The sequence below is a fragment of the Mytilus galloprovincialis genome, chromosome 1 (assembly GCF_965363235.1).
Source record: "Mytilus galloprovincialis chromosome 1, xbMytGall1.hap1.1, whole genome shotgun sequence".
NCBI lineage: Eukaryota > Metazoa > Mollusca > Bivalvia > Mytilida > Mytilidae > Mytilus > Mytilus galloprovincialis.
Genome location: NC_134838.1, coordinates 113,100,459 through 113,116,623, shown reverse-complemented (window position 1 = coordinate 113,116,623; position 16,165 = coordinate 113,100,459). Strand labels below are relative to the sequence as shown.

The 16,165-nt window shown below is 32.0% G+C and overlaps 1 protein-coding gene across 1 annotated transcript in view; it reads right to left on the bottom strand.

Moving 5' to 3' along the window:
• The window catches only part of LOC143052095 (uncharacterized), an 88,145-nt gene that overhangs the window by 53,955 nt on the left and 18,025 nt on the right, over positions 1-16,165 (bottom strand). Inside the window, exons 2-5 of the mRNA XM_076225059.1 lie at positions 9,413-9,544; positions 8,206-8,436; positions 5,190-5,321; positions 496-627 (exon numbers count right to left, since the gene is read on the bottom strand). Coding sequence (XP_076081174.1) covers positions 496-627; positions 5,190-5,321; positions 8,206-8,436; positions 9,413-9,544 — 627 coding nt within the window. The remainder of the gene's footprint in view (positions 1-495; positions 628-5,189; positions 5,322-8,205; positions 8,437-9,412; positions 9,545-16,165) is intronic.

Here is a 16,165-nt window from a genome sequence, read left to right as displayed (position 1 = left end):
CGTGGTATGAATGCCAATGAGACAACTCTTCACAAGTCTTTCTGATTTCTAGCTGCTGATTTGGCTTAACCTTTAAAGTAATATAGTAATTACATTTTTGAAATGGGAAGTGGTGATATTATCGTAGAAATTTGCATTTTGTAAGTTTTCAAGATGAAAATCATACTTTTGAAGGTTTACAGGGCTCTTTATGCTAAATACCGATATTTTATTCTAAAATCGATCTTTTATGAGCAGGTGAATCTTTTTCACATCTTTGAATTTGTATCGGTTCAATTTGAGGTTTACCCAGAAAAGCACTGTGAGTATTTGTTTAAAAATTATTATGAATCATTTGCATTATACAAAAAAGTCATCTAATTGCTTTTGAAAGGATTTCTATAGGTGAATTATGTTGGTCAATAAATACAATGCCAATAAGAAAATGTTGTCTTGTTATTGTTAAAAAACCCTGTTAATTTCGCAAACATACATATTTAACTTCTTTTCTCTTACCACTACAACTGTCTCCCGTCCAACCTTCTGAACATCTTAAATATGGACAACGGCCAGTCATAGCATTACACCCAGGCGTCTTACAATGACAAATCTGTTCACAATTATTTCCAAATCTATTACCTTGGCATTCTGAAAATATCAACCAAACAATTTCACTAAATCTAAACCAAAATATAAAATACACATTTTATCATTCTTTTTATAATATATTACTAGTAGCCCTAATAGTTTAAAAAATGTGTCCGGTGACCCGGCAAACCAAACAAGATGGCTACCATGGCTAAAAATAGAACATGGGGGTAAAATGTAGATTTTGGCTTATATCTCTGAAACCCAAGCATTTAGAGCAAATCTGACATGGGGTAAATGTGTTTATCAGGTCAAGATCTATCTGCTCTCAAATTTTAGATGAATTGGAGAACCCGTTGTTGGGTTGCTGCTCCTAAATTGGTAATTTTAAGGAAATTTTGCCGTTTTTTGTTATTATCTTGAATACTATTATAGATTGAGGTAAACTGTGAACAGCAATGATGTTCAGGAAAGTAATATCTACAAAAAAGTCAACATGATCAAAATGGTCTATTAAGTGGAGTCAATCAGTAAATACAGGTGAGCGACACAGGCTCTTTAGAGCCTCTAGTATGGAAAAATATTTGGACTCAAGGGATTGGCAGACGTATAAAACATCGACTTGTAACTTCTAGCAGCAAAACCAATTCCATTTAAGGATTGTCGTGGTCGAGTGGCTTTGTTTTTTTTTTATATATAAACAAGTAGCAAAGGCATGTCGGAATAGGAACATCAAATACGCATTGTAACGAATCAGTCTGGTCGATATTGCGCATGCCGGAATTCAGATAACCTACTTGGATAAAATCGTTATGTATAGAAGATATATGGGAAATATTCTTTACAAGACGTTATTCAATTTTCTTCTCGATTATTATCTAAGGTGATGTAATCACCAGAATCCTTAATGTGTCTTCTATCAAATGATATGAATTATTTAAAAATAATGTTTGTACTTCCTGCAACAAATTTGGATTATTTTTACAGTGATGTCAAATTACTTACATCTGCCGTTATTCTTACATCAAAGTCAACCAAGTCTGAAATCTCTTTCTTCATTTGTTCTCATCCTAAATATACTTAACATATTTGCTACATAACGTCGAGGAAACAAATTTTTGTTTCTTTGTCTTGCATATTTGTCTAAATAATGATCATTCTCAGAAGAGAGGCGAAAGATACATAGTACTAGTACTTGACTAATAGTATTCAAACAACTCGACAGTTGACGTTAAGCAACCAACAATCAATCAATAAACAAACAAACAACTTGCAGGTCAAAGAATAACTGCCAATGCCATGCTAAATAACGATAAAACGACGAAAAGACAGCGGACGGTGGAATTCACAAATGCAATATACAAACAAGTAAAAATATTCATATATTATTTTCATGTCATGTCGAATCAGTCAACGAAATGGTACACCTTTGTTTCACTTTCAATATTGAAATTCTTGTCCGTTTGATCATGCGTCACAAAATTTTATATTGCACGAGCTTGCGAGTGCAATACATCTTCTACGAGGGACAATATTCCCTAATATTCATGCAATAACCATTTTATTGTATAGTAATATAATATCTGAAAGTAAAAATTGGTTTAGATAAGATTTTGTCGTTGATGACGTTATGAATCTTGAAGATTAGAATTTATTGCACGCTAACTTTTGGTTTATTATGTTGCTATGCAATAATATAAAATATGTTGAAAAAAAAACAACTTAGGATTTTAGAGATAATTTAGATGGAGAAATGATTGAGAAATGATTTTTTAAGATACAATCTTTACATAATGCAAAAGAAAACGCACAAAAACCGGAAGTAGATGAAGTAGTTTTTGATCTTTGTAATATTTTATTGAAATCGGCAGAAACTACTTTCGGTCTCACAAGTAACAAAGCACACAGACATTCAAAAAAGCAATGGTTTGATCTGAAATGTTTGAAAGCAAAAAAAGAATTCAGAAAATCAAAAAGACTGTGTAAAAAATATGGTTCAAATATATTTAAAGAAAGATTAAGGGTGAGTGAACTTTCCTATAAGAAAACTATGGATAATGCTATTGTGAGATGTAATACAGATTTTCGAAACAAAATGAAAAACATGAGAACAAAAAATCCCAAAGAATTTTGGAAACTTGTTCATGGTAATAGGCAAAGAGATATTTCTAAAATTCCTTTGCAAACTTTGGTTGACTTTTTTAAAGATTTTAATACAAACAAAGATCATTCAGACGATTTTGTTATTACAAACGAGATAAATTCAGACGAAGTAAATGAGATGATTAACAAGGAAATAACTGCAGATGAAATAAGAAAAGCAGTAAAAAAAGCGAAAAATAACAAGTCTCCAGGTGATGATTTTAATTATTAATGAATACATTTCATCTTCATTGGATTCTATGATTGACATTTATGTTTATTTATTCAATTTGATTTTTGATACAGGTATTGTACCAGAGTCCTGGCTTTTTGGTAATGTTTTACCTATTTTTAAGAATAAAGGGAGTAAAATGGAACCAAAAAATTATAGACCCATAACACTGTTATCTTGCATTGTGAAGATATTCACATCTATTTTGAATGATAGATTAGGTACATTTTTCGATCATTATAAGATTTTACATGAGAATCAAGCTGGATTCAGATCCGGATATTCTACTAACGACCATATTTTTTCTCTGTATGTATTGTTTCAATTATTGTTTTTAAAAAGAAAGAAACTTTACTGTGCGTTTGTAGATTTTGAAAAAGCCTTTGATTTTGTACATAGAAACTCTTTATTTTTCAAACTTCTACAGAACCACATAAATGGTAAATTTTTTAGAATTGTAAAAAATATGTATCAAGATACGAAATCCTGTATAGTACATAATAATGAAAAGTCTGACTTCTTTGCTTGTGATATAGGAGTTAGACAAGGGGAGAATCTCTCTCCTATATTGTTTTCTTTATATCTAAATGACTTGCAAGACTTTCTAGAAACTACAAATGTTAAAGGTTTAGAAACTATTAGTAAAGATATAGAAAATGAACTGATGGTTTATTTCAAAATGTTTATTTTACTGTATGCTGACGATACAATTTTGATGTCAGAATCAAATGAAGACTTACAATTGATGCTTAATGAATTTTGTGATTATTGTAAACGATGGAAACTGAAAGTAAATGTGCAGAAAACATAAGTTATGGTATTCTCAAAAGGTCGACTATCAAAGAATTTAAAATTTTATATTGAAGATTATGAAATCGAGATAGTAAATGAATATAAATATCTTGGAATTATTTTTTCAAAAAGTGGCTCTTTTTTAAAGACAAGAAAATATTTATATGGAAAAGCTACAAAAGCAATGTATGGATTGTTACAAAAATGTAGAAAGAACAATTTGTCTATTGAATGTCAATTAGATATGTTTGACAAAACTATTTTACCGATACTTTTGTATGGATGTGAAATTTGGGGGTTTGAAAATTTAGAGTTACTTGAAAAAGTACATTTGCGATTTTGCAAACTTATATTACAGTTGAAACAATCGACTCCAAATTTTATGATTTACGGAGAGCTGGGAAGATATCCCATTTCATTTCACGCAAGAGTTCGTATGGTAAAGTTTTGGTGTCGTCTTTTACATGGAGAAGAATGTAAAGTCTCTTCACTTTTATATAAGCTATTGTTCGTCTATTCTAATAATTATGGTTTGGAGAGTAAATGGTTATGTTTTATAAAAAGCAAATTAGACAATTGTGGAATGTCAAATATTTGGAATCAGCAGGGTACTTTTTCTGCTCTGTGGATTTCTAAATGTGTAGAACAAAAACTGAAGGACCAATTTATACAGGAATGGTATGAAAATATGAATTCTACCTCAAAAGGTATATGTTATAGAATATTTAAAAAAGAATTTAAATTTGAAGAATATCTATCTATTTTACCATTGAATTGTATGTATATGTTTTGTAAATTTAGATGTGGTAGCCATCGTCTTCCAGTTGAGACAGGGAGATGGCACAATCTGTCGAGAAATCATAGATTGTGTCGTATCTGTGGCTCGGCTGAAATTGGTGACGAGTATCATTATATTTTGTCTTGTAAATCTTTCATTAATGAAAGACAAAAGTATTTACCGAAATTTTGTTGGAAAAATCCAAACACCTTGAAATTATGTAATCTGTTTTCCTCAAATAATATTACTGTTTTACAAAAATTATGTCGATATATTAAAGCTGTTAATGTGAAAGTCTCTCCTCCTGGTTAATGTATATCATTTTCCTCATACATGCACTGTATATTATAGTGTTGTATATACTTATTGTCTCTATAACTATGTCATTAGTTTATGAGAATAAAATTCAGTTCTGTTTGAAAAAGTTTCCAATCGTTTTTGATGGTTCATAATCAAGTAAAATTATTTGCTATTCATTTTTTTTTTAAATTATAGCTCTTTAGGTTTATTTGAAAGGTTTTAACTTAATTGACTGAGCACAGTGAAATACCTTGCAATTCAGTGAATTATTATGAAACCTTGCGCATTTATGAATTTGAAAGATAAATCTAAATATTATAAAATTAGTTTTTATAGAAATTCAATTATTGGATATTTGTTTAATGAATAATTATATACTATCACAACTGTTTCCCGACCAACCATCCTCGCATCCCGGAACATTGCATATACCATCCGTAACATCACAGCCAGGTGTCTTACAGTGACAGATATTTTCGCAGTTTTCTCCAAACTTTCCTGGTTCACATACTAAATACAAAATTAAGAAACTGTAACAACATAAGACAACATATGATATTTGTATTTGGTCAATGTTCCAAATTGGGAAGTCATTTTGTATGCATTATAAACCGGTCGAAATACATCTGTATATCTAATACAAATTATGTAAAACATGTATATGGGTAGCAATTATCCTACCAGAGTACAATCGTTAACATTTTTTGAAATAGGTCTATAAATGTACAAAAAGTATGAAAACAAACGGCAAATTATAAGTTATCTACGTTCATATCCGTAGATATGGATATTTTAACACCCTGAAGTACCCCAGTACACCATGAGGCGTAGCTGAAGGGTGTACAGGGTACTGAAGGGTGTTAAAATATCCATATCTACGGATATAAACGTAGATAACGAATTTATCCCCGGTCTTAGTCCGAATCGGGCGAGTTTTATGGAAATTCGGGTACAAAATGTAACGCGAAAACAACGTTTTTTTCATTATCTAAAAAAGTTTTATTGAAATTTGAAAATTTTACATATTTTTTACGGGGTGTAGGGTACTACCTTTGGTAGAACCTTACAGGTAGTCAAATATAAGACGTTTTTAATACGGTTTTTAATGAAATGAGTGTAAATGATCGACAAAATAGGACAAAATCGTTAATGAATTAAATATTTAATTACAAACATCATGGATAATCTACAGAATTCAATATTTCACAAGGAGGAATCATGGAACTAAGGAAAACTTGCGTGAAGTTCCCCGGGATAATGGTTAGCAACGTCCGGGGATATGGGTTAGCAACACCCAGGGGCTATGGGTTTTGTATCGACGTGTGTTAGCCAATCAAAATCCTAGATATATACTAAGCCGGGGATAATGTTTTTGTTAACTTTAGATTGCGATTCCTCGTCTAAGTAATTTTGTTTAAAATGCTGTCTAATTACTGTTAACAATTCCACGAAATAACTACTAGTAGGTATAAATGCTACATTTATCCTATTTCGATATTATTTCACATTTGTAACATTTAGCATATACTTTTACTCTTGTCTTGCCAACAAATATAGAACCGAAATGTTTGCATACATTTGTTAATATGTTTAGATGGACATTTACGTTTAACTTAATTCTGGAAAAATCCGAAATGTTCATGAAGATGGTGCACATTGGCCACATTTGTATTAGATTAGACAGGTTATATATAAAAAAGAAGATGTGGTATGATTGCCAATGAGACAAATATCCACAAAAGACCAAAATGACACAGACATTAACAACTATAGGTCACCGTACGGCCTTCAACAATGAGCAAAGCCCATACCGCATAGTCAGCCATAATAGGCCCCGATAAGACAATGTAATGCATGTCGTTTTATTTATCGATAGTGTCTATAACTGCTTTGAAATTTCTGTATAAAAAGTAAGACATTACAAGTGTTTTATTATAAATAAAAATTTGGATGTGTTTTGTATCAATCTATCATGAATCATTCCGTTTGATTCCATTGCACCCCGTATAATCGCAATACAAATGAATCCTGACGTTCGAATCGAACACATCGTGTACAACTTATTTCAGACAGTGAAGAATTTATATCTTTTTATGAAAATCCAAATATCTTTTCTTCAAATATTTTGCTTTAATATCTTTGGTGTATAGGAACTCATTACAAGGTTTTTCAAATATGAGGTATTTTATAGGCAAACATTTAAAAAACGCACGACCATACCACTTATAAAATATTACAACCGATAGGTCCTACAATGAAGTCCGTCCGAAATTACGTCGAGGAAGTTTAGACTATTATCCATACGCTACAAGCGCGTTTAACGCGCTACATTTAAGTTTGAGACACGTTTAGGGCACGTTGTATACGCTTCGAGATCGTTCCACTTTAACTAAAACGTATGCGGGTGTGTTTGTAACAAACAACCCATAATAGAACGTCCAAGATACAACCGGGGTGCGTCTAAAATACGTTCACGAAACTTTTTTCCTTCGTAGCGTACATTCCATCTACGTTAGGCAAACGCCAGGCATACGCAACCATGCGTTTCTTAAACGCCCGATACACGCTACGGTAAGCATCTCGTACGCCCAATACACGCTTAAAGCTCGTTGTGCACACGTTACAGATATGATTGACAGGTTATATGCATCCAAAATTACTAGCGTATTGGCAGCGTACATTATAAGTTATCTACGTTCATATCCGTAGATATGGATATTTTAACACCCTTCAGTACCCTGTACAGCCTTCGCCGAAGGGTGTACAGGGTACTGAAGGGTGTTAAAATATAACGAATTTATCGTCCGAATCGGGCGAGTTTTAAGAAAATTCGGGTACAAAGTGTAATGTGAAAACAACGTTTTTTTCATTATCTAAAAAAGTTTTATTGAAATTTGGATATTTTACATATTTTTTACGGGGTGTAGGGTTCTATCTTTGATAGAACCCTACAGCACCGTGTATCATCGTACAGCGGATATAGGTACTAACCAAGCGGGTGTGAGCAATTTTGATCTTACACGGTGACGTTTTGTTCACACAATATCAATGTGTACTTCAATCTAAACATAATGGCTGTTTTAAGACATGATTTGGTCGTAGGTTGATGATTAGAGATGTCTCATGATTTTCTCAAAACAAGCAGGATTACTAAAAGCATGTGCAAATACTTGTAAAAGAAGTTGGTCCTCGTCTCATCCGATATGATTCTTTAACACCCCCTGCGTACGTCGGAGCTATACGCTTATGTGTGACGCCGGTATTAGACTATTATGTATTGATATGCAGACCGTTTAATTGTTGTAGTACAGCACTGATATTTTAAGTTTATAAATCTACAGACTGATCCTGCTAATTGATATTTGTAATCAAATGGAGTAATACATGTCCTTACCACATACAGGAATATCACAGTGATCCCAGAAACGTCTTTTAGTCTTTATATACTGAGTATAACACCAGGGTATTACTTCGCGGTCTTCGCTTGGAGTTCGGCAATAGTTATGCGTCATAGGAAAATGCTTATGTGTACCATTGTTCCAAAACAGACATTGGAATCCACCTTTTACTACATTTATTTGTCCGTTGTAATTCAAGTCGTTGTCATATAGTTTGCAATCGTTGGCTGAAAAGTTTTGTTTACAACTTTAATGTTATTGTTAGTTTCTAGAAATATCTTTAGGTTTTCTAAAGATTAAAATGAAAGATAGAAATATTTCTTAAAACGAGTGAACATTGGATATCGCTTGATATCATAGCGAATTATTTAATTTCAGTATGATAATAAACGAGACTTCGGCAACTTCATTACTATTTTTCAATTTAAATAACGATATTTGATATCAAGCAATTATATCTAATTCTAGCGAATTGAACCTATTTCTCTTATATTTAAACACTTTCATTGACGTTTAAATTTAAAATTCCACGAATTCTGGATCATGCGTTTTTCTAATACGTCACATCCTTCACAGAATTGACAGCTAAGTGTAGAATTCATTATTAATTGGTTTTGAAATTTAAAAAAAATATAGCATACATTGTGTAGTTGTCTTTGTTTTTCATGTTATTTATTCAAATACATGCTTTGTAGAATAAATTTATAACATTCTGATCCAATGGTGGTCCCTTAATTGCACTTTTAAGAAATTCAAGATAAGAAAGGAAACTTTTTTTTCTTTTTTTTTTCTGCCTCAAGCTACTAAAAACGTTCAACGAAAATGGAGGCATACAGCAACTAACGATATCACTGAATTGCAGGCTCCTGACTTATTCTGTATACTTATACCATTCATTTATTTTATATCATAAACCAGTCTTAGAGATATCAAAACAACAATGCTTTTGTTTGCTTTCATTTATCTTACAGTTGCTGGAGCGATGAACTAAGAGAGTACATATCTTATCAAACTCTTAACGTAAATTCAACCCTGTTTCTAGCATCAAAATAAAAATATACAATAAGCCAAATTCTTCAATCAAAAGTGTCCTCGAAATACAGAAAAAAGGATACTTTACTGAACCAAATGGTGATCTAAAAGAATTGACTTAATAATTGTTACAGAGTCATCACACTAAATAATTGAATAATTATTACTTACTATAATTGCACTTGTCTCCATACCAACCAGACTTACATATACATTGCCCTGTATTATCGCACACTGAATTATTGACTTTACAACCTTTAGAACATAACTCGACATTTATTTTCAATGAACTGGAATCGGTTTCTGAAAAAGAAAAAAAAAGAAGCTCTAAGACATGATTTTTTGTCAAATATGAAAATAAAAATATTGAGCGATTTTGAGTGCATTTCTTTCTAACACATACGATGCAAACGGCTTAGCGCGCACGTGTTTTGATCATTCGTTTCTAACATACGCTTGCAAAGTTTTCATAAACTTTGACAATAGTTATCAAAGGTACCAGGATTATAATTTAGCACGCCAGACGCGCGTTTCGTCTACATAAGACTCATCGATGACGCTCATATCAAAATATTTAAATAGTCGTTATATACATGTTGTCTGTCTAACGTCTCCACCTAAAAAGAAAGAAATATATAAGTTTTCGCTATTATAAAGCCTCGTCACGTGAAGCCACAACCTAGCGCGAGACAAAGTCGCGCGCGGGACCTGAAATAAAATAAAAACTTTCCCAACTAAATATAAAAACTTAACCATGCCAAGAAATTGTCTCCGTTGAAATTCTGCAAATATCCCATAGAGCAAATTACATGGATGATTAATATATATTGACCATTTGGTATATGGTCGTGTTCTTAGCGAGACGTACATAAAGGTCATAAATTAATTTGTTGAATGAAATTAAATCTGTATCTACTATTGCGTGCCGTAGGAGGTCCACCGGAATTTTTAGCTAGGATTTCTTGGCATGATGTATGTTTCCTATGGTCATGTCATTACTGGAGACTTCAACATCGTCGAAGACCGTGAGGTCAAAACTTTTCTAAAGAAAGGACCGAAATATCGTGCTCCATCTAAAATAGATATATATTTAATAGTTAATAATAGTACGGGAGCACATGTATTTGTTTTGTTAAACACGTGTGTTTTGTTTATTGTTTACATCAACACGTGTTTTTAGAATACCTGTAATGTTTACAATATATTCCATTGGACAATATTTTGTCGCATTGCGACTTAAAAACAGGTATTCTAGGTATCGTATGATTTTTGGCTCGTGTTTCTCGTGCTTGTTGTTTGATATAAATTAAATGGAATTTATAATGTTATTATTCGAAGTTCTGCCTTACGCTGGTTAGCATACGCCGTACTTCTGCATTGCCTGTATTACCCCCCCCCCCCCCCCAACTCACTATCAACTAGACCACCTATTGTTTTTTTATGTTGAAAGTAGTAATCTAATTACAATGATTTATTTAACTTGTATTTCTTGTTTTGTAGATTGGTGTATATTTTGTATATATTATGGATGGCTGACTGTGATCGAGCCAGTATGACTGTTTTTAGTAGTGTCTCAATGAGAATAAGCCGTTGTGTGCTTGGATGACTTTGAAACGAACGGTTTGATTTAATATTTGATTTACATTCGTTAATAAAAGTATGCTACACTCACAAGGAGAGCTCATTTCTGATGCATGTGTTGAGTTTTATTGTATAAATAATCTATGTTCGTTTAAGTCTAGCGAATTAGAACATAATGGAAACAATGTTGTCAGGCCAATAGAAACGCTCTGTCGAAATACTGTAAACACTGATGCAAACGTGAAAAATCGGATAAAAAATCTCTACTAAGACAGCTATTTGAATAAAATTATAAATACTGTTAATATTCGAATATCTCATTTTGACAACAATTCCGAAATTAATAATAGGGGTTCATGATATTCCCATTTCTAGAATTAAAAATAAACTCCAAGAACTCGCAAAGCGGTAAGGCAAGGCAGCCAATGGTGTAGTGGTGGTGTGACGCATATACTACACGGAAGTTCTTCAAAACGAAATTATTCATTCCTCTACATTTAGGTCCGTACGCATCACAGAGAGTCATTTAAATTCCGTTTCATCTCCGCATCTAGTAAGTGTTCTACTTCTAGTTTATCAGTGCTTCTAACTACCTTCCTTACTACTATCAAAGAATTTGTTATTAACTTTAATTTGTAATAAAGATTTTGAAAAAAGTGGTATTAATTATTAGTAATTTTTGGGGCTCTTTATAGCTTGCTGTTCGGTGTGAGCCAAAGTTCCGTGTTGAAGGCCGTACCTTGACCTATAATGGTTTACTTTTATAAAGTGTTACTTTGATGGAGATGCTCATACCACATATTCCTATATCTAATTAAAAGATAGCACTGTTTTCTCCCGTTTATCACTATATCAAAATTGCATGGGGTAAAATCGTTTAAATTAGTCAAGATCTATCAGCAACGAAATTTTCAGACGAATTGATCAACTCATTGTTGGGTTGCTTCCACTAAATTGGTAGTTTAAAGGATTTTTTTCAGCATTTTGTTACTATCTAGAATATGATCATAGATAGATATAAATTAATTACAACTATAATGTTTAGCAAAGTACGATCTACAAAAAAGTGAACATGATCAAAATTGTCAATTGACACATTAAGGAGTAGTGTCTTTACAGACATTTTTACACAATTTGTTCATCAAGTTTGCTAACATTTATAAATCTTCTCCTCTGAAACTGTTGTGCCTAATACTTCCCAACTTTAAATGAATGTTCCTTTAGGATTTAGTTTATGAATTGTATCCGCATTTTTTATCCATCAAAAACATGGTCGCCATGGCTAAAAATACAACATAGGGGTCAAATGCAGTTTTTGGCTTATATCTCGGAAACTAAAGCATTTAGACCAAATCTGACATGGGGCAATATGTTCAAAAGGTCAAGATCTATCAGGCACACCGACCAGTCCATTGTTGTGTTCCTGCCAATAATTATTTTACGGAAAATTTTTGGTTATTACATGTGTATCTTGAATATTTTCTTGAAGTTAAAGATAAACTGTAAACTGCAAAAATGTTATGCAAAGTAAGATCTACAAAAAAAGTTGAATGATGGAAATTTTCAATTGACCCCTTAAGGAGTTATTGCCCTTTAAAGACATTTTTCACAAGTTGTTGTGTTTTTTAATATTCTCAATTGAATCTATTATAAAATTTGTATTTTATTTCCGTGTACGTCAAGAAACATATACACTTTGGGTAAAATGGAACATACTTGTATGGGTGAAATGCATTCATTAGCTTTTGAAGAAAATATGACAGATACAAAATGAATGAGCATTTTTAAGCCACTCATTTATATATATATTGAAAAGCAAAAATAATCATTGATGAAAGATTTAAGCAAAATAGTAACAGGTGAGCGCATCAGGCTCTTGAGAGCTTCTTGTTTCTTTCTTGAAACCTTGTTTTTCACATAAAAAAATCCAGTTTATATCGTTCGTGTACATTACGCCAGACATTTGTCATTCTGAACTGAACAATAGATTTTGAAAATTGCTCTGCAACTTTAAAAGTTAATTGGTTTGAAAAAAATGTAACAAAAACAAATCATTTTTAATGGGTTTTTAAATTTTTTTTATTTTACAAGAATAAATATGTTATAGAGGTGTAAGCTGCTATATTTGACCAGTGATTGCCTGTATAATCAACAAAAATTCCTTTCAAAACGAGGGCGACCCCTGCTCTCTTAAAGCCGCCTCTAAATTTATCGACCCTTTAGATTTTGAGCATACTGTAACGAAACCTAACAGTGTAAAAATAGTATACAATTGTAAGTTGCCGTCTGCAGATCACTTTATGTTTTATTAGACATGTTACGAAAAGGTATATTCACGACGCTGAGGTTGACAAATTACACTTTAAATGTGGGGAATGTGTCAAAACACAAAAGAGATTACCTGTGTATACATTAAATATTATTTAAAATCTGCACTACGCCTTTTGGAGGCAATTCCGTAATATTTTGAAGAAACTCTACTGCAATTAAAACAAGAGGCTCTCAAGAGCCTGAATCGCTCACCTTAATTTTTTGGGTTAAATCTCTCATCAATGATTATTTTGGCTTTTCAATTTATTTAAATGTTCTTTGAATCGTCCTATTTTCTTCAAAAGCAAAAAAAAAAAAAATCATTTTCTCCTATGTTCTATTTTAGCCATAGGAGCTATGTTTCTGACATACAAGGAAATGAAATATAAAATTTATACTAGATACTCTGAAACTCATTTAGCCTAAGTTTGGCTGAAATTGATACAGCAGTTTCAAAGGAGAAGATTTTTTAAAGTAAGTCAACATGATGAACAAATTGTGAAAAAAGTCTTTAAAGGGCAATAACTCCTTAACCCTTTAACATTCAAGGATTTTTTACCTTTTCTTCCCGAATAAAGGATATCTGTTTTCAATCAATTGCACATTTCGATAAAAAGCTCACTCAAAGGACAAGTTAGACTCATCTGATAGATAATTGACCAAGGTTTCAGGAAAACTTGATTTAAGGAAAATAATTTCTTACGTTGGTCACGTGATATCCCTCAAAAGTCACGTGACATGCTGAATTAAAGTGACAAAAATGTACAATTCAAGCGGAAAAGCGGTTTTACAGACATTTAGTGACAAAAATAGAACATAGTTTTAGTGTTAAATTAATGCAAGAAGACTTTCGGAAACGTTATCGGTGAAAACTTTATACAGAAAGATGCAAAACTTGTCTGATTGGTAGAAATATCAAGACTCGAAACACCGAAAAATAGTGGATTTTTTTGAGAATTTTTGTCATAGTCAAATAAATGGCCCAAGTTTATGTTAAAGATGTTCTATTCATAACTGCTTACAGAATAAGCCTTTAGGATAGAATTTTGAGTAAATATTGAATGAAAATCTGGTATTTTTGAGTGCCCAGGCTAAGAATGTAACAAAAACAGAGAGAGGGGAGAAAAAAGGGGGGGGGGATTTTTTCTTTTTGATGTAAATCATGTATTTCAGTTGTCTTAATTGAAATTGAAAGTTAAGTTAAGTTACATTTAATATAGGAATTAATTTTTTCATCCTCCGGCAGTGAAGTTTGAACCCGAGATCATCCGGGTGTTAGACTGTGCATCTTTCCACTGAGCCACAGAAACCATTGGAAAACTTATGAAATTTAAGCATATAAGTCACCTTCTCTGTAAGACTAGAAATTAATGTTGGGAGAACATAATCAAACTTCGTTTTCTTAAGAAGCTATTTTTTGAAAATTATTATTTTTTGAAGCAAATTTGTAAGAAAGTTATTCAGAAATGTTCGTTTTTTCGTCTATATGTCACTATTTCTATACCTTAGCGATACGATATCCAACACCCTCATAACCAGACACTAAAGAAACAAAGATTTGTTATTGCTATTTCGACTTGGCTAACAATTTTTAACACATTTTGGATGTTCTCATCTCTTTTGCTATAAAAACTGACAAAACAAAACTTGAAAATTCCTTGTAATTTGAGTTTGTTTCAGTGTTGATACTCTATGAATCAGATTTTTTGTATGTGTATGAGTTTTACTTACAGTTTTGATAGTATTCTTGTAAATGATCACGGCACAGTTATCAAAATTGTCATTTTAAAACAAAAAACAGCAACAATTTGTCTTGTGACATTTTGTGAAAATATTCTATTTAAAAATAGAAATAAAACAGTTTTCCCCCAAAAAAATCTTGTCAATATAGGGCAAATTGACATGATGCATTGCATTTTGTTGGTTTCAGACACCAAAAATCAAGTTGGTGGTATACTGATCTTCAATTTGAGCCCACAACCACATATGTACGTTAAAAATTGTCAACGATACAAAACTTCATGCAAACTACTCCGCCACAAATTTTGCTTATCGGTCAAATTGACCGGTAGGAACGCTAAAGGGTTAAGGGGTCAATTGACAATTTTGGTCAAATTGACTTATATGTAGATCTTACTTTGCTAACATTTTTGCTATTAACAGTTTATCTGTATCTATAATAATATTCAAGATAATAACCAAAAACTGCAAAATTTCTTTAAAATCATCAATTCAGGGGCATTATACCTGAAAAACCAGTTACCCAATTCGGCTGAAAATTTCAGGACAGGTAGACCTTGACCTAATAAATACTTTAACTTCTTGTCTTTTTTGCTCTAAATGCTGGAGTTTTTGAGATATAAGCCAAAAACTGCATTTTACCCTGTGTTCTATTTTTAGCCATGACGGCCATGTTTTTTGACGAAATAAAAAATAAAGCACAAACTTTATTTTATACACCCTACTGATCATTCAGTTGAAGTTTGGTTGAATTTGGTTTAGTAGTTTTAGAGGAGAAGATTTTTTAAAGTTAGCAAATATGATGAACAAATTGTGAAAAATTGTCATTAAAGGACAAAAGGATTTAAAATCTACAATTTTAAAGCCCGTTATCCATTGGGTACAAACTCGGAAGATTTTAATTTGGGCAGGTGGTGGTTCACTGTTGGGTATTTAACATTTGTGTTTATTAGTTTGATCGCAACCTCGCTTTGGTCTTTTCGAAATACGTCGGCAAGATTGCAGCAGACGAAAATTGGACGAGAAAATAATCTTCTTAAAAAAGTTGAAATAACACCTGAAATAGGTTTGATAAAGGGCTATAAGTTTATTTTGATATACGATAAAGACGGATTGATATCGATTTAATCCCGATGTCTTGAAATTTTAGTTAAAAACGACATTTAAAAACATACAAAAATTTAATGTGCAAATGAATGTCGAATTTAAGTAAACGGTCACAGCCAAAAATAAATCAAACCAAGATTGTGTTAGACATTATATTTTTATGCAATTTGAAAATGTGAAGGAATT